The sequence below is a fragment of the Salvelinus fontinalis genome, chromosome 14 (genome assembly GCF_029448725.1).
Source record: "Salvelinus fontinalis isolate EN_2023a chromosome 14, ASM2944872v1, whole genome shotgun sequence".
NCBI classification, from domain to species: Eukaryota; Metazoa; Chordata; class Actinopteri; order Salmoniformes; family Salmonidae; genus Salvelinus; species Salvelinus fontinalis.
In genome coordinates, this window is record NC_074678.1 from 17336754 (window position 1) to 17355750 (window position 18997).

At 46.0% G+C, this 18997-nt stretch overlaps 2 protein-coding genes across 2 annotated transcripts in view; both read right to left on the reverse strand.

The window, feature by feature from the left end:
- Window positions 1-1370: 1370 nt before the first annotated feature.
- On the reverse strand, window positions 1371-5656 carry LOC129811143 (neurturin). The gene is made up of 2 exons (XM_055862350.1): window positions 5449-5656; window positions 1371-1798 (listed from the first exon to the last, which is right to left on the reverse strand). Exons 1-2 carry the CDS (start codon window positions 5654-5656, stop codon window positions 1371-1373), a joined length of 636 nt encoding a protein of 211 aa, XP_055718325.1.
- The window catches only part of LOC129869564 (CMP-N-acetylneuraminate-beta-1,4-galactoside alpha-2,3-sialyltransferase-like), a 121217-nt gene continuing 107788 nt past the window's right edge, over window positions 5569-18997 (reverse strand). Inside the window, exons 11-12 of the mRNA XM_055944073.1 lie at window positions 9845-9906; window positions 5569-5656 (exon numbers count right to left, since the gene is read on the reverse strand). Of these exons, the coding sequence (XP_055800048.1) occupies window positions 9856-9906 (51 nt within the window). The 3' untranslated portion in view covers window positions 5569-5656; window positions 9845-9855. The remainder of the gene's footprint in view (window positions 5657-9844; window positions 9907-18997) is intronic.

An 18997-nucleotide genomic window follows, 5' to 3' on the forward strand; every position in this document is an offset into this window, starting at 1 on the left:
TGTCTTATTCTCTCTGCTGTATGTCTCCATTTCATTGGTCAGGTGTGGAGAGGCAGCCAATCAGAAGACATTATGTACATATGGGGTCCACTCAAACGTTCCTTCAACACAGATGCAACAGAGTGGTGTCAATGAAGAGTTCTGTTTGTCCATAAGAAACATAACGTAGATAAATTATGCAATATGAGATATTTACAGTATACCATCACGGTACAAAATATGATAAGCACATTCTGAATAACAGCTGTCAATATGCTCAATTATCTTTGTAATCCAAAAAGTTAAATTGACAGCGGTGAAGTGCCACGTTCAGAGCTGAAAATAAACCATGTGATGAAAGCTGTGTGTCAGGCAGCATGAGGTATGGCTGTTCCATGACTGACCTTGGCCCTGTGATGGCATCCTACAACACACTGTTTATAGTGTACAGGAAACAAGTTGGGCCAAGCTACAAACAAGTGCTTCAGATTCTGCTAGACTTTACAGTTAATCTAAGTAGGTACAGTTGATACCGTTTTGGTATTGTTCTCAGAGCATGCATGAGTTACTAAAGTAAGAGTAGATGTGTGCTTTGTCATAGGAATCAACTGAATGCCATGATGAAACACTTGGAGATGGGAGATGTACTACGGTTGGCTCAAAGCTACCTTGCTATGACCAATTCCTATGTGGATGAGCTGCCATGGATGAAGGAAACATAAAAATGCATTACATCTCATAGTTATTTTGGTCTTATTGGAGAGCCTTCGAAACCAAAAAACTTAACTTCTTAATATTTCTTCACAAGTATTTGTTCTTCAAACTGGTTGCCCTCTTTACGGTCAGGTGCCATGTAACCCAAAATGCTCCTCTTCTGGTTCAGAGTTAAGGTCCAATGGTCCAAGGCTTTTGCTTCACCATCTCCTCTTTTTTGACATAACAAAAGGCACATGAGGGCAGACACCAAGTGAAGAGCACCCTCTTATGGAACATCTTGCTGTCAGCACAGGGAGGGAGACATCCAGTCCTAACCACCCCAGTCCTAACCACCCCAGTCCCTGCCCAGGAACTCCATTCCTCACCAGTCTCCAGAGCCGTGACTCCTGGGCTCTGACTGAGGATGTAACTCCTCTGTTAAACATAGGGGTTTGATAGGCTGTATCTCTATCTTGCATCCGTGCTTTCCCTACCCGAGAAGACTGGTTAATCCAAAGTGGATCCACATCAGGCTGAAACCCAGCCATTGGGCCAAGGCTTCGGTCCAGGCTCTGATCCACCATTTATGCCCAACACGCCCACAGTGAAGGCATCTTAGCCACTTCCTCTCTTCACCCTGGAGTTTCTTTATGCATGTGTGTTCTGCAGGTAGACATCCTCTTACTCCCCGCCCGTCACCCCACACAGCTACAGTTAGCCGCTGACAGCCACTTGATGGTCTGCCATATAGTCTGGGCATCCATGAAGGAGACAGTCTCGTAGCGGGTGGGCCGGCAGCAGGGGTGGGCGCTCACCTTCCTGCTGGGGATACTCTCGTTCTCCATCAGGGCCTTAAGGGCCAGATCGTAGTTCTTACGGGAGCTCGAGCACGTCCCCACACAGTACTTAAACAGGATGATCTCATCTGAGTCGAAGCCCAGGCCCAGGTCTCTGACACGCATCTCCTTCTTCTCCATGCGGCAGTCCCGGCTGCTGTTCTTGGGCTTTTTGCTTTTCTTGCGAGAGCCTCTACGGGAGGGTTCGGGGTCTGGGTCAGGGTCTGGAGGTGAGCGTTGCCACCTGCTCGGATAGCCCTCTCTGTCGTCCTGCAGACCTGGGTTCTCTACAGGAGACAGGACACAAGGAGACACATTATGAGACACACGGAGAGACTAGGTGAATGAAATGGTGAGGCAATGACCTCTCTATATAGCACTTTGTGTTTGTTTGAATTACTAACCTTTCCCACAACATTCATAGGTACAATGTGTTTCTTGCGTGAGAACATAAGGAAATATAAGTCAATGAGAGAGTAGGAAATTAGCCCTTTGGATTTTGGCGTAGTTGTAGGTGAGTGACATAATACCGAAAGCAAGTAATATCTCTAAACCTGTGAACTCCGCAAGTAGTTCCAAAAAATGGTGCCTAGACAAAGCAACCATAATCTTAAATTATATACAGATTTCAGAGATATCCCAGATGTCTACTATGGCCTTTAGCAAGTAAAGTGAACTTCTCACAGTCTCGCTGGGTGAGGGCCACTGAGTACAGTGTAGGGTAGGTACTGCTGCAGCCTGTTGTGTGTGTCTGTGTGTGTGCGGTTCTTCTATCCTTGTGGGGACCAAAAATCCCCAAAAGTCCCCAAAAGGATAGTAAAACAAGGAACATTTTCCCACATGGGGACATTTCACACATCCCTATGAGAACAAAGGCTATTTTAAGCTTAGGGGTTAGGTTTAGGGTTTAGGGCTAAGGTAAGGGGTTAGTGGTTAGGGTTAGGAGTTAGGTTTAGGTTAGGGTTACAGGTTAAGGTTAAGGTTAGGGTTAGGGTTAGGGTTTGGAAAAAATAGGTATTTGAATGGAAATAAATTTTAGGTCCTCTCCAGGATAGAAGAACATAACATGTGTGTGTGTACATGTGTGCACATGAATAGTCTAGTGGGAGAGCTAGAACAGAGCATGTGTGGTTAAATTAAAAGCAGATAGGGCTGGTGTTGAAACCGGGAGTGGAATTCCTCCTGTTATCAGCTGAACGGTGCAAAGTGTACTGTAACAATGTAGGGTGATTACCACCGGAGGAGAGGAGGGAGAGTAGGAGCGGCTGGCTGGTCTCCAACAGGAGAAGTAATGTTGCTCTGTGTGAGTTATTAGTTATTAGTTATTTCAAAGGGAGATTTACCTTCCATAAACTTCCTGAAGCCCATCAGTATGTATGATGCATGAACACATTGAAGGTTTTTACTTCATTTGCGTAACATAGCACAGGCATTAGAGCTGTTTCAACATTCTTCTGACATGAGAATGGTTATGCACTGCACTATTGAAGTTTTGTAGGTCTACTCCGAGTCCTTAATGTGCTCATATGTCTTGGGTAATGGGTTTTCTGGGGAGAATGTTTTCTTTCAGTGTATGAGCTGATGCATGGAGAATTACAATAACACAAGTCAGGTCATGTAGTGTTGTTTACGAAAACGAAAAAATTGAATTTGAATAAAAATGTTCCTCCGGCAAAACAAGAACAAGGGAGCTGGTAGTCAACTCCTTCCACATCTAGCCATGTTAAAACACGCCACAAGGGTTTTAAATAATTTCATACAATTATAGAAATATTCCACAAGCTTTAGGGAATCACTTCCGACACAGTGTTGCTTCAAAGACTCTCTAAAAATCGGCTTCACAAGTGAAGGGGGGGGGGGGGGGGGGCATGTGTATACAAAGAGTCAATAAAGAAGCATGAACAATATAAACCAAAAGATATGCACTCATTTACAATATCTTGAAACTATCTTGCCCTCTAAGACCTGTGTGTTCTTGACAGAGTTCAAGTTTTATTGTCACATGCACAAGTACATTGAAATGCTTACAGTACCAGTCAGAAGTCTGGACACACCTACTCATTCCAGGGTTTTCTTTATTTTTACTATTTTCTAACTTGTAGAATAATAGTGAAGACATCAAAACTATGAAATAACACATATGGAATCATGTAGTACCAAAAAAATGTTAAACAAATAAACAAATAAAAAATTATATTTCATATTCTTCAAAGTAGCCACCCTTTGCCTTGATGACAGCTTTGCACACTCTCGGTCTTGCTGAAGTTGAGGGTGAGGTTGTTGTCCTAGCACCACACTTCCAAGTCTCATCACCGCTGGTGATCAGGCCGACCACTGTCGTGTCATCAGCAAACTTAATGATGGAGTTGGAGTTGTGTGCGGCCACGCAGTCATGGGTGAACAAGGAGTACAAGAGGGGACTAAGCACACACCCCTGAGAGACCCCCGTGTTGATGGTCAGCGTGGATGAGGTGTTGTTGCCTACTCTTACCACCTGGGGTCGGCCTGTCAGGAAGTCCAGGATCCAGTGGAGTGCAATTGAGATTACGTAGTCTGTGGATTCATTGGGGCGGTGTGCAAATTGGAGTGGGTTCAAGGTGTCTGGGATGATGGCATTGATGTGTGCCATGAACAGCCTTTCAAAACACTTCATTATTAGAGATGTGAGTGCTACAGGGCGGTAGTCATTGTGGCAGGAGACCTTAGAGTTTTTGGGAACAGGAATAATGGTAGTCAGCTTGAAGCATGTAAGTGTTACAGACCGGGACAAGGAGATGGTTGAAGATGTCAGTGAAGATGCCTGCCAGCTGGTCTGCGCATGCCTCGAGGACACATCCTGGAATACTGTCTGGCCCTGCGGCCTTACGAGTGTTGACCCGCTTAAAAACCTTACTCACGTCAGCCTTGGCGAGAGAGATCACCCAGTCCTCCGGATTAGCGGGGGCCCTCACGCAGGGCTCTGTGTTGTTTTTGTGAAGCGTGCATAAAAAGCATTGCGTTCGTCTGGTAGAAAAGCATCGTTGGGCAGATCACAGCTAGGGCTTCCTTTGTAGTCTGTAATGTACTGTAGCCCCTGCCACATGCGCCAAGCATCGGAGCTGGTATAATAGGATTCCACCTTGTTCCGATATTGTCCTTTTGCCTGTTTGATGTCTCTGCAGAGGTCGTAGTGGAATTTGCTGTAGGCGTTTGTGTCCTCAGCCGTAGCCTCAGGGTTGGCTGTGATAGCTCTGTGATTGGTAACTCAGAGGTCAGTGGAGATCCATCCACCCAGACCCAGGACATAACATATACAGCAACCTGCTGCATTGAAAACTACCAGAAGTTCTAGTAGCCATAAGCGAGTGATGGACTGCCTCCCAAATGGCACCCTATTACCTATGTAGTGCACTACTTTTTACCAGGGCCCATAGGGAGTCCTACAGGGCTCTGGTTATAAGTATTGCACTATACAGGGAATAGGGTGCCATATGAGACACAGACATTATCTTGTTTTATGGCCATTACCATTCAAGGCATCAGCTTCAGATGTATTAATTGTTGTTCTCAGAGAGACAGCTTGACAGCTCTAAAACTGATTTGATTATGGTTACAGTACACTGAAGGATGTATAATAGGATAAAGAATGTGCTTCTCCATCTAATAAAAACTCTGCGGACAGAGATGAACATGCAGGGCTGGGTATGTACTGTTAGATGGCTCCCACGCAGCAATCAGAGACCTTGATATACAGTAATGTTACATGCTTTCCCATGGTGCACTGGGGGGTCCTCTGCTCCAGATACTTTGGCTGCATCCCAAATAACACCCTATTCCCTACTGTAGTGCATGTCTTTTGACCAGGGCCCATTGCATTTTTATGTGATGTGGTTTGTGTGACAGCATCCATTATTTGACCCCTTTCTGAGATCGTGGAGTGGTCTGAGGAAGTACTAACCGAAAAGACTAGGCCAGGAGGCCTGGCCATGGCCGCCCCTCTTCTCTTCCAGCTCGTGGACCTCTGGGTGGTGGTCTGGGAGCCAGGTCCCAGTGGTGGTGGTCCTCTCCTGGGCTCGAAGCTGCTCAGTGTGGGCCTCCTTTGGGTCCTCCTCAGAGAACACCCCCTCTATCAGGGTCAGCAGAGAGGCCACCACCCACAGCATCATCTGGGAAGGGGAGGGAAACAGTACATGTCACTACAACATTAGAATTACTACACCCATTACAACACATTCATCCACAGACAGGGATTCAGTATGTCACTAGAGCACAGAGTTACTAGAGATGTAGGACGTTAACTTGAGCCTGTTTGCTACAGCAGGAAAATAATCCTGCAGCAACAGGAAATTTTAATTATTATGTGGATTATAATTAATGGACATTTTTTGTAGGGGTTGATAAATGTTTATTTTGGGGCAAATCAAGTCTGACATTTTAATAATATTTTTAAACATTGAATACTCTATAAATTCTCACCAACAAAAGAGTGATCAAATGAAGATCCTACATCTGTAGTTATTACACCCATTACAACACATTCATCCACAACATTAAGAGGAGCAGGGATACAGTATACACTGCATCATTAGAATTACTACTCCCATTACAACACATTCACCCACAACATCATATATAGGACAGACAAGGTTACAAGGCACTACAAAACTTACTGCAGTTACTAGAGCCATTTCCAAATATTCAACAAACTGACTGATTGAAGTTCAACAAAGGCAGAGAAATATAGAAATGACACATACATGATGTTGAATAAATAAACATAGTAAAATAATCAACATAGAGCAGACAAATTAAATATAGCATAAGAAAACATACAAACATAAACACAGAATGTAAACATAACAACATAGATAAAACAGTGGCTGCAAAATATAAAACCTGTGAGCCATACCAACCACAGCTGGTGATAATGTAATGTCACCACAAGCAAAACAACTCACAGCAAGGCCAACACTCAGTCTAACATTTTTGAGAAAGAGATACATTGTATATTGATTTATCTGGCTTGCAAGTCACAGAAGGCATGTTTATCTCTATGACAGCAGGCAACAACCACAACAAAGTTGCTTCGCTGGTTACCGAACACATCTCTCCTGTCATCATTTTGCTGTTTACTTGACTCCTTGTATGCACAGCAATAATTGCCTCTTGGGAATGAATACCGTTTATTGAATTGAGTTGGTTACAGAATACATCTCCGTGGTGGGTGGTGGCCCCAGCCCTGTCAAGGCATGCCCTGCCTGTTGTCCATTTGCATTTGATTTGGTCGTTGTATGTTACATAATCCCTGTGAGGTTGTGGGACTCCAAGCTGTTGTAGGTAAGGTGATCCGGATGCCTATCCTTACTGTCCCATCCCCATCAGCCTCCAGCCTCTAACACATAGCCGCCAGCCCCCTAGTCTGACATAGAGACACTCCCTCCCTGGTCAGGCCTCACTAACCAGGCCTAGGGCCCACTGGAACAGCCATGGATTCAAATACTATTTGAAATCATTTTGAATACTTTAGCTGTACTTGACTGAGTTTACCTGTTGCAATGGAACCAATTGTAAAGTCCTAAAAGTGAAAACCTTGCCCACTTTGCACTCCAGGTAGGCTAACCAATAGCTCCAAACTATTTGAAATAGTATTTGACCCAGGTCTGCTGGACAGTCCACTGACAGGCCTGTGGGCCGGCTGTGGCCAACACCTACCTCTTTAATTACTTCATTGACAGCCGACACCACTCCAGGGCCCAGCGAGGATAATGTTTCAAAGGCACTTATGAAATGAGTTTCTCTGGAGGCAGCAGCTGTATGTCTGTCAGGCCAGTACAAAGGCCCAGATCAGATTGGCTGTGTAGTGGAAACTGGCAAGGCTGAAACATACTACTACAGACAACGCTAATGGTTAAATCAAATCAAATTTTATTTGTCACATGCGCCAAATACAACAGGTGTAGACCTTACAGTGAAATGCTTGCTTACAAGCCCTTAACCTGTTGGGGATGGGGGCGCTGTTTAGACTATTTATGCTAATGTGGCTAATTTTTTAAACGGCTTCCCACAAAATCCTTGATCGTACAATATGCATATTATTATTATTATTGGATAGAAAACAGTCTATAGTTTCTATAGGAGTTGAAATTTTGTCTCTAAGTGGAACAGAGCCCATTCTACAGCAATTTCCCTGACATGGAGTCAGATTTGAGAAACGTTGGCCACTTTTCTGAAGTCATTTAAAAGGGCTCTGTCGTTGCTATGACTATACGGACACTTCTTACGTCTTCCCCTGGATGCCTTTACGTGATGACGATTCCAACGGGCTCGATTGCTCGTTCACAGGCCCTACAAATGAAAAAAACCTTTAGCTAGCAAGTCTTTTCTTGCTGCGTAACGCGCGTGGAAGACACCGACCCTCTCCTGTTCCAAGCATTAGTTTAGCCTGTTATATTTCTCCGGTCATCTTTTCACTCGTTATAGGAGTTACAAACATCACAAAGTAGTTAATTTAAAGCGTTTTATAGCAATTTATATCCGTTTAGTGCGATTTTGGGACATTTATTTTTGCAACGATGTGAAAAGTTGGAAACGCTTTTCAGTTCATCCCGAACGTAGTTGACATTTCCACATGGCAAGAGGACAGCTTTCCACCAAAAGACGATTTCTCCCAAGAAAGGATCCTTTGCCCAAGATACTGATGGAAGAACAGCTCAAGGTAGGACATTTTTATTATGATAAATCGTGTTTCTGTCGAAACATTTTAGTGGCTTAGGACGCCATGTTTTTTGACGTAGCTTCGCTTGGCGCAAACTGTATTGAAAAGTAAGGATAAATTAAAAAATGTAATAACGCAATTGTATTAAGAATTAAATTGTCTATCAATCCCTGTCCACCCTATATTTTTTAGTCACGTTTATGAGTATTTATGTATAAGAGTAGATCACTGTCTAAGTGGCGCAAGGACGTTTTCTTTACCAGCTTGTCTACATTTCACATTGTCTAACCATGATTTTGGTGGCTAAATATAAACATTTTCGATCAAACTGTATATGCATGTTGTAATGTGATGTTACAGGAGTGTCATCGGAAGAATTCTGAGAAGGTTAGTGAAAAAATTAATATCTTTTGGCGATGTTGACTTTTATCGCTCACTTTGGCTAGAATCAATGCTGGGCTGCTAATTGCTATGTGCTAAGCTAATATAACGATTTATTGTGTTTTCGCTGTAAGACACTTAGAAAATCTGAAATATTGTCTGTATTCACAGGATCTGTGTCTTTCGATTCGTGTATGCTGTGTATTTTTACGAAATGTTTGATGATTAGTAGTTAGGTAAACACGTTGCTCATTGTAATTATTCTAGTCCATTTGTGATGGTGGGTGCAATTGTAAACTATGCCATATACCTGAAATATGCACTTTTTTCTAACAAAACCTATCCCATACCATAAATATGTTATCAGACTGTCATCTAATGAGTTTTTTTGTTGGTTAGGGGCTATAAATATCTTAGTTTAGCCGAATTGGTGATGGCTACTGGTGTTGGTGGACAAATAAAAGATGGTGGATTATGCTAATGTGTTTTTAGGTAATAGATGTACATCTTTACATATTGTGTCTTCCCTGTAAAACATTTTAAAAATCGGAAATGTTGACTGGATTCATAAGATCTGTGTCTTTCATTAGCTGTATTGGACTTTAATGTGTGAAAGTTAAATATTTAAAAAAAATATTTTTTTTGAATTTCGCGGCACTGGTTTTTCAGTGGGGGGGGGGGGGGGTGCCGCTAGCGCCACGCTGATCCTAGACAGGTTAACCAACAGGGCAGTTTTAAGAAAATCCCAAAATAAAAAAGTAAGAGATAAGAATAACAAATAATTAAAGAGCAGCAATAAATAACAGAGGGGATATATACAGGGGGTACAGGTACATAGTCAATGTGTGGGGGCACCGGTGTCGAGTACTACGGTATATACATGTAGGTAGAGTTATTTAAGTGACTATGCATAGATGATAACAGAAAGTAGTAGCAGCGTGGGGGGGGGGGGCAATAGTCTCGGTAGCCATTTGATTAGCTATTCAGGAGTCTTATGGCTTGGGGGTAGAAGCTGTTTAGAATCCTCTTGGACCTAGACTTGGTGCTCCGATACCGCTTGCCGTGCGGTAGCAGAGAGAAAAGTCTATGACTAGGGTAGCTGGAGTGTTTGACAATAAAACAGGCTGCCAGGAAGCTAGCAAACCCTCTGCCCACTATTCATTATTTCATTGACAAGGTTTTAGACATGTCAATGGCTGTTGAGATTTTAAGGTGGTGTGTTGCTGTTGCTTGTTTGTTGTTATAATGGTACACTCACCTTCCAGTTCCTCAGGTGATATTTGGCCATTGACACTTCCTGCCTCTTCCACATTTTTCCATCTGTAAAAATAAAATATTGTCTGTTGAACAATCACTATATTATGTTTTTTGGATAATGCATTTCCATTACCCCCCTCACATGCCTACTTTCCCACTTCACAGGTTAGTTTGTAGTTTTATACCTTGTCAGTTATTTAATAAATAGTTTTTGTTAGTCCATAACTGCCAACTGCCATAACTCCCTTGCTTGGCCCCATCTAAGAGCCAGGATGTGACACTATTGAAGAAAGGAGCACATGGTCTTGAGATCATTCATGACCACATAAATCTGGTCTTTAACTTGTCATGGTCTCAGCTCAATGGGTCTGGATCTTGGGACCAATGTCCTGGTATAAATCTTAGTCTTGGTCATGGATATTATTTTAGTCTTTGATTTACAAACCATAGGCAACCAAATTTGAAGAAGACAATGCTCTCTGATGATTGGCTGATCACACCCCAACCCATAGGAATCCCCACCCAGTTGACTACTTTTAAAATGGTGGAAGCCCTCGATGGCAATGTCAATACCAAAATTAGCTATATACATCTAGATTCCTCTGTTTATCTCTATAATTGACACTTGACACTGAAATGTGTAGGATGTAGCCATGCTAAGGACTATTAAACTATTAGTCCTAGTCCAATCAACGCTGGTCTGAATCCACGCTTCAAGATTGTTTTGATCACGCGGACTGTGACATGTTCCGGGTAGCCTCAGGGAATAATATCGACGTATATGTTGATTCGGTGAGTGAGTTTATAAGGAAGTGTATTGGAGATGTTGTACCTACTGTGACTATTAAAACCTACCCTAACCAGAAACCGTGGACAGATCGTGACATTCGCGCAAAACTGAAATCACGAACAACAGCATTTACCCATGGAAAGGTGACTAGGAAAATGGCCAAATACAAACAGTGTAGTGACTCCCTTCGCAAGGCAATCAAACAAGCGAAATGTCAGTATAGAGACAAAGTAGTCGCAATTCAACGGCTCAGACACGAGATGTATGTGGCAGGGTCTACAGACAATCAGGGACTACAATAGGAAAACCAGCCACGTCACAGACACCGACGTCTTGCTTTCAGACAAACTTAACACCTTCTTTGACCGTTTTGAGGATAATACAGTGCCACCAACGCAGCCCGCTACCAAGGTCTGTGGGCTCTCGTTCTTCATGGCCGACGTGAGTAAGACATTTAAACGTGTTATCCTTTGCAAGGCTGCCGGCCCAGACAGCATCCCTAGCCGCGTCCTCAGAGCAGACCAGCTGGCTGGAGTGTTTACGGACATATTCAATTTCTCCCTATCCTGCTGTCCCCATATGCTTCAAGACGGCCACCATTGTTCCTGTATTCAAGAAAGCAAAGGTAACTGAACTAAATGACTATCGCCCCGTAGCACTCACTTCTGTCATCATGAAGTGCTTTGAGAGACTAGTCAAGGATCATGTCACCTCCACCTTACTTGTCACCCTAGACCCACTTCAATTTGCTTACCGCTCCAATATGTCCACAGACGATGCAAGCACCATCACACTGCCCTATCCCATCTGGACAAGAGGAATACTTATTTAGAATGCTGTTCATTGACTATAGCTCAGCATTCAACACCATAGTACCCTTCAAACTCATCATTAAGCTTCAGGCCCTGGGTCTCAACCCCGCACTGTGCAATTGAGTCCTGGACTTCCTGACAGGCCGCCCCCAGGTAGTGAAGGTAGGAAACAACACCTCCACTTCGCTGATCCTCAAGGATGCGTGCTCAGTCCCCTCCTGTACTCCCTGTTCACCCATGACTGCATGGCCATGCACGCATCCAACTAAACAACACAACAGTAGTGGGGCTTGATTACCAACAATGACGAGACAGCCTACAGGAAGGAGGTGAGGGCACTCGGAGTGTGGTGTCAGGAAAACAACCTCTCACTCAACATCAACAAAAGAAAGGAGATGATCGTGGACTTCAGGAAACAGCAGAGGGAGCACCCCCATATGCGTTTTGCACAACGCATCACCGGGAACAATCTACCTGCCCTCCAGGACACCTACAGCATCCGATGTCACAGGAAGGCCAAAAATATCATCAAAGACAACAACCACCCAAGCCACTGCCTGTTCACCCCGCTACCATCCAGAAGGCGAGGTCAATACAGGTGCATCAAAGCTGGGACCAAGAGACTGAAAAATAGCTTCTATCTCAAGGCCATCAGACTCTTTAACAGCCATCACTAACACAGAGAGGCTGCTGCCTACATACACACTTGAAATCATTGGCCACTTTAATAAATGGATCACTAGTCACTTTAATAATGCCACTTTAATAATAATAATAATAATAATATCATGTATCACTAATCTCATATGTATATACTGTATTTTATACCATCTATTGCATCTTGTCTATGCCGCTCTGTTATTGCTCATCCATATATTTATATGTATATATATTCCATTCCTTTATTTAGATGTGTATATCAGGTAGTTGTTGTGGAATTGTTAGATTGCATGTTAGATATTGATGCACTGTCAGAACTAGAAGCACAAGCATTTCGCTCCACACGCAATAACATCTGCTAACCATATTATTATGTGACCAATAACATTTGATTTGAAACACCTGTTATTTTACCAAAACGTAAAGTGGTAATTGAAACATCTAACATAATTAATTAGATGCATAAGTAATTCAATCAATCAACAGGTTTCAGATTTATACAATCAACACTGAACATGTCACAGAGAACAATAGAGATTATACTTCTCCAAATTAACTTAAAGGTTTTGAAAATCAGGTAAAAAATAATGTTTTTAATCTTTTGTTAATTTGGTATGCAAATAAAATGTCTAAAATGTATCTGTAATAGGTGACTCACAATGATCTATGCATGTTTCTCCCTTTACTGCAACTTTACACTTTGTTCAGTAATTTTTTATTTAACCTTTATTTAACTAGGCAAGCCAGTTAAGAACAAATTCTTATTTACAATGACAGCCTAGGAACAACTGCCTTGTTCAGGGGCAGAACGACAGAATTTTACCTTTTCAGCTCAGGGACTCGATCTAGCAACCTTTCGGTTACTGGCCCAACGCTCTAACCACTAGGCTACCTGCCGCCCCATGTGTAGTGCGATGGTAAGTAATTCAGGTAAATATTTCAAATATGCAAAACAAACGAAGTGTGTGAGTATTATATATGTCTACCTGACATACGTCGGAAGACGTGTGCTGAAAGTTTGGGAGAAATAGGATACAAATGGGATTTTTTTTCCAACCGCCACTTCACACCACTAATGTAGAACTATCTATATAGTGCATGGTATGGGCCCTGGTCAAAAGTAGTGCACTACATAGGGACTAGGGTGCCATTTGGGATGCAATCAAGGACAGAGAATATTGGTGTGGAAGAGAAGAGTGTCACGACTTCCGCAAAAGTCGGTCCCTCTCCTTGTTCGGGCGGCGTTCGGTGGTCGATGTCACCGGCCTTCTAGCCATCGCCGATCCACTTTTCATTTTCCATTTGTTTTGTCTTTGTCTTACACATCTGGTTTCAATTCCTCAATTACCTATTAATTATTTAACCCTCTATTCCCCCATGTTTGTTTGTGAGTAATTGTTTATTGTATTGCGGTCCGTATTTGTGGCCTTGTATTTATATGACGTGTATTGTTATATTATTGAGTAAAATCGCTTTCATTACTCATATCTGCTGTCCTGCGCCTGACTCAACTCACCAGCTACACACAGACGCATTACAGAATTACTCACCTGAAAAGGAGTCAGCAGGAGCAGACAGCCCCCATTTCCCGGTCAAAGAGCGCATCTAGCAGCACGCGACCTTGTTACAACGTCTGGGCACCGCCATGGATCGCGTGCTGCAGACGACGGATAGATGGGAGAGAGAAGGAGCTTTTCCAACGCCTCCACCAGCCCCACCAAAGCAGGCTCCACGGTCCACCCCTCCTTCACCCGGTCCCAGCGGGATTCGGCTCGCACTCCCGAGGGAGTATGATGGGACGGCTGCCGGATGCCAGGGGTTCCTACTCCAGCTGGAGCTCTACCTGGCGACCGTCCACCCGGCTCCTTCGGGACGTAAGAGCGTGTCCGCCCTCGTCTCCTGCCTCTCAGGGAAAGCCCTGGGGTGGGCCAACGCCGTATGGAGTGAGGGAGACGCGGCGTTGGACCATTACGCAGAGTTCACCCGCCGCTTTTGGGCAGTTTTCGACCACCCGCCTGAGGGTCGAGCGGCAGGTGAACGTCTGTTCAACCTGAGGCAGGGGACGAGGAGCGCGCAGGATTTCGCGTTGGACCAGCTGGTGGACCTGTCCATCCGGTTGGACAACCTGCTGGCCACCCGCGGACGTCTGGATCGGGGCCCGTCAGTTCCATCCCCCAGCACCTCCAATCCGACGCCCATGGAGCTGGGAGGTGCTGCGCTTAGGGCGACCGGAGGAGGGGGGTCATTCCCTGCACCATCTGTGGCCGCAGAGGGCACACTGCTGGTCGGTGCTGGGGGGGGGTTCCTCAGGGAGTCGAGGCAGCAGGCAGGGCACTATCGTGTCACACCAGGTGAGTCGGCACCAGGCTCACCCAGAGCCCCCTGTTGCTCACATGTATGTGTTTATTAAGTTTTCCCCGCATTCCCAGCATAAGGCGCTCGTAGAAAGAGGGTGACTAAATTACCACCCCATCGACGGGAGGATTGTGCGATAAATCTCCTGGTAGACGCAGCACTTCCCAGGAATCACGTGTATCCTCTGTCACAGGAGGAGACGGCGGCTATGGAAACATATGTCTCCAAATCCCTGGGGCAGGGATACATTCGGCCCTCCACTTCACCTTCCTCCTAGAGTTTCTTTTTTGTGAAGAAGAAGGATGGTGGTCTGCGCCCGTGTATTGACTATCGAGGTATCAATCAGATCACTGTGAGGTACAGTTACCCGCTGCCTCTCATTGCCAGTGCGATCGAGTCAATGCACGGGGCGCGCTTCTTCACAAAATTGGATCTCAGGAGAGCTTACAACCTGGTGCGTATTCGGGAGGGGAACGAGTGGAAGACGGCATTTAGTACCACCTTAGGGCACTATGAGTACCTCGCCATGCCGTACGGGTTGATGAATGCTCCATCAGTCTTCCAGGCCTTTGTTGACGAGATTTTCCGGGACCTGCACGGGCAGGGTGTAGTGGTGTATATAGATGACATTCTAATATACTCCGCTACACGCGCCGAGCATGTGTCCCTGGTGCGCAGGGTGCTTGGTCAACTGTTGGAGCATGACCTGTACGTCAAGGCTGAGAAATGTCTATTCTTCCAATAGTCCATCTCCTTCCTAGGGTACCGCATTTCCACTTCAGGGGTGGAGATGGAGAGTGACCGCTTTTCAGCCGTGCGTAATTGGCCGACTCCCACCACGGTAAAGGAAGTGCAGCGGTTTCTAGGGTTTGCCAACTACTACCGGAGGTTTATCCGGAGTTTTGGTCAGGTAGCAGCTCCCATTACCTCACTGCTGAAGGGGGGACTGGTGCAGCTGCAGTGGTCGGCTGAGGCGGACAGGGCTTTTGGTCACCTGAAGGCTCTGTTTACCTCGGCTCCCGTGCTGGCTCATCCGGATCCCTCTTTGGCATTCATAGTGGAGGTGGACGCGACCGAGGCTGGGATAGGAGCCGTGCTCTCTCAGCGCTCGGGCATGCCACCAAAGCTCCTCCCCTGTGCTTTCTTTTCGAAGAGGCTCAGCCCGGCGGAGCGAAACTATGATGTGTGGGAAGGGAGCTGTTGGCTGTTGTCAAGGCTCTGAAGGCATGGCGACATTGGCATGAGGGGACTAAACACCCTTTTCTCATCTGGACTGACCACCGCAATCTGGAGTACATCCGGGCGGCGAGGAGACAACCCTCACCAGGCAAGGTGGGCCATGTTCTTTACCCATTTTGTTTTCCCTCTGTCCTACAGACCAGGTTCCCAGAGCGCTAAGGCAGACGCACTGTCCCGGATGTATGGCACAGAGTTGCAGTCCATGGATTACACTCCCATACTTCCGGCCTCTTGCCTGGTGGCACAAGCGATGTGGGAGCTGTACGCGGACATCGAGCGGGCGTTACGCACAGAGCCCACTCCCCCCCAGTGTCCAGCTGGGCGCCTGTACGTTCCGTCTGCTGTCCGCGACCGTTTGATCTATTGGGCCCACATGTCACCCTCCTCTGGTCACCCTGGCATCGGTCGGACGGTGCGTTGCCTTAGTGGGAAGTACTGGTGGTCAACCTTGGCCAAGGACGTGAGGGTTTATGCTTCCTCCTGCTCGGTGTGCGCCCAGTGCAAGGATCCCAGGCACCTGCCCAGAGGAAGTTACAACCCCTACCTGTTCCGCAACGGCCGTGGTCGCATCTGTCGGTGGACTTCCTGACGGATCTTCCTCCTTCACAGGGCAACACCACAATCCTGGTCATTGTGGATCGGTTTTCTAAGTCCTGCCGTCTCCTCCCTTTGCCTGGTCTCCCTACGGCCCTACAGACTGCGGAGGCCCTGCTCACTTACGTCTTCCGGCACTACGGGGTGCCTGAGGATATAGTCTCTGATTGGGGTCCCCAGTTCACGTCCAGAGTCCGGAGAGCATTCATGGAGCATCTAGGGGTCTCGGTCAGCCTCACCTCAGGTTTTCACCCCGAGAGTAAGAGGCAGGTGGAGAGAGTAAACCAGGATGTGGGTAAGTTTCTGCGGTCATATTGCCAGGACCGGCCGGGGGAGTGGGCGGCGTTCATCCCCTGGGCAGAGATGGCACAAACCTCACTCCGCCACTCCTCCACTAACCTCTCTCCCTTCCAGTGCGTACTGGTGTATCAGCTGGTTCTGGCACCTTGGCATCAGAGCCAGATCGAAGCTCCTGGACGAATGCTTTAAGCGCTCAGAGGAGATCTGGGACGCCGCCCATGTGCACCTGCAACGGGCCGTGAGGCGGCAGAAGGCGAGCGCCGACCGCCACTGCATTGAGGCCCCGGTGTTCGCACCGGGGGACCGGGTCTGGCTTTCAACCCGAAACCTGCCCCTCCGCCTGCCCTGCCGGAAGCTGGGTCCAAGGTTTGCGTGGCCATTCAAAGTCCTGAGGAGACTGAACGAGGTATGCTACGGGTTACAGCTTCCCCCAGATTACCGTATTAATCCCTCGTTCCATGTGTCTCTCCTCAGGGCGGTGGTGGCTGGTCCACTCCAGGAGTCTGAGGTGCGGGAGGTTCCTCCGCCCCCTCTGGACATCGAGGCGTATGCTGTTCGAGCCATCCTGGACTCGAGGTGTCGGGCGAGGGGCCCTCAGTACCTCGTGGAGTGGGAGGGGTACGGTCCAGAGGAGAGATGCTGGGTGCCGGTGGAGGACGTCTTGAACCCTTCGTGGCTGCGGGAGTTCCACCGTCTCCATCCGGATCGCCCTGCAACTCGTCCCCGAGGTCGGTGTCAGCGCGCGGCTCGGGGTACTGTCACAACTTCCGCCGAAGTCGGTCCCTCTCCTTGTTCCGGCGGCGTTCTTCGGTCGACGTCACCGGCCTTCTAGTCATCGCCAATCCACTTTTAATTTTCCATTTGTTTTGTCTTTGTCTTACACACCTAGTTTCAATTCCCCAATTACTTGTTCATTATTTAACCCTCTGTTCTCCCATGTTTGTTTGTGAGTAATTGTTTATTGTATTGCGGTCCGTATTTGTGGCCTTGTATTTATACGACGTGTATTGTTATATTATTGAGTAAAATTGCTTTCATTACTCATATCTGCTGTCCTGACTCATCTCACCGAAGTAGACACATCTCACACATAGACACATTACAAAGAGTGGTGAGTTAATAGAATTTTTGTTTCCCTCAGTAGGAGTGCCTTGTCCCATGCTGCAGGGCCAAGGTTCATAGCCAGAAACAGAGAGATGTCAAGTGGAGAGGTGAGAAAGAGGTCTGCTGTCAACCTCAACACGTTTGTGACAGTCTGCCAAGGAGAGGAGCTGGAGCTGTCGCTCACAGCTAGTTTGTATCGATGGGCTGGTTCCTATCTCAGCTTGACCAGGCAAGAGTACATGATGCGCCTCACTGGGCTTAATGAGGACAGAAAATAGATGCTGTTGTGGCTGAGGGTTGAGGGTTGGGTTAGTGAGCATGGATCTTGCATTCTAGTCCAGTGTCTCCTCTCTCAATTCTTGCCTGTATTGTCTGGAAGAGAGTTCTTGTTCATTTTCCAGCTTTCACTGTTCAGAACAAGATACGGCTGGAGCTAGTTCTGAGAAGACAGTCGTTCCTGCATACAGCCTAGCCTGCTCAAAACAATGAGGTCCTGGATAGGACTCAATCTCAATAAAACAGACCCTGTAAAATAGGAATATTTGCTTGACCATTTAATTGCTTAAAAGGGTCCTTGATTTAATCATCCATGTGTTTTATCAATAAAACAACTGGTGAGTCTGACTTGAATTTCAATCCCATTTATGCCCTATAATCAGATTACAGAATAAAATACTTTACATTACATTGCAGACAGTACTTGGACCATGAAGACAGCCACAAGGTTCGCACTAAACACAAAAGTGTGACTTGAATTTCCTAGCAAGGCAGATACAAAGGTAACAGCCATAAAGAATCTAAAGGAGCACCTTTCTTCCCCGATGACAGTATAAATAACCAAATAAGTCAATAATAAAGTCGTATCTGCTTTATCTCAGTATTTTAAAATCGCTGTTATGACTGTAGGTTTCTAAAAATAACCCTGACTGGCCTTACCTGGCAGACAAAGCCTTGACAGTGCTTCCTGATTGCAGGTTGGATGACAGGCATGACGTGGTAGGTTAGGAGAAGACCAGGCTCCCATTACACAACACCAGTTAGCCTCGCCAGCCCGGCCGCCACAACCCTTACCCAGGGAATCAGCTAATCAATAGTCTATTATGCCCAGTAAACTGGGATACTACTATTACAACCACAAGCTACATGACTAGGACAAACAAGATAAGGTATGTGTCCCAAATAGCACCTTATTCCCTATATAGTGCACTACTTTTGATCAAAACGCTATGGCATTTGGGACGCATCGAGGGTTTTGTAATAAAGTTAAAATGGTAGAGTGACTATTTAGCCTGGCAGGAAG

Excerpts from the sequence above, each read along its gene's own strand:
- LOC129811143 (XM_055862350.1), bottom strand. The coding sequence starts at position 5,656 with ATGATGCTGTGGGTGGTGGCCTCTCTGCTGACCCTGATAGAGGGGGTG. Across the intron at positions 1,799-5,448 it reads CTCCTGGCCTAGTCTTTTCG|AGAACCCAGGTCTGCAGGAC; the intron begins GTTAGTACTTCC and ends TGTCTCCTGTAG.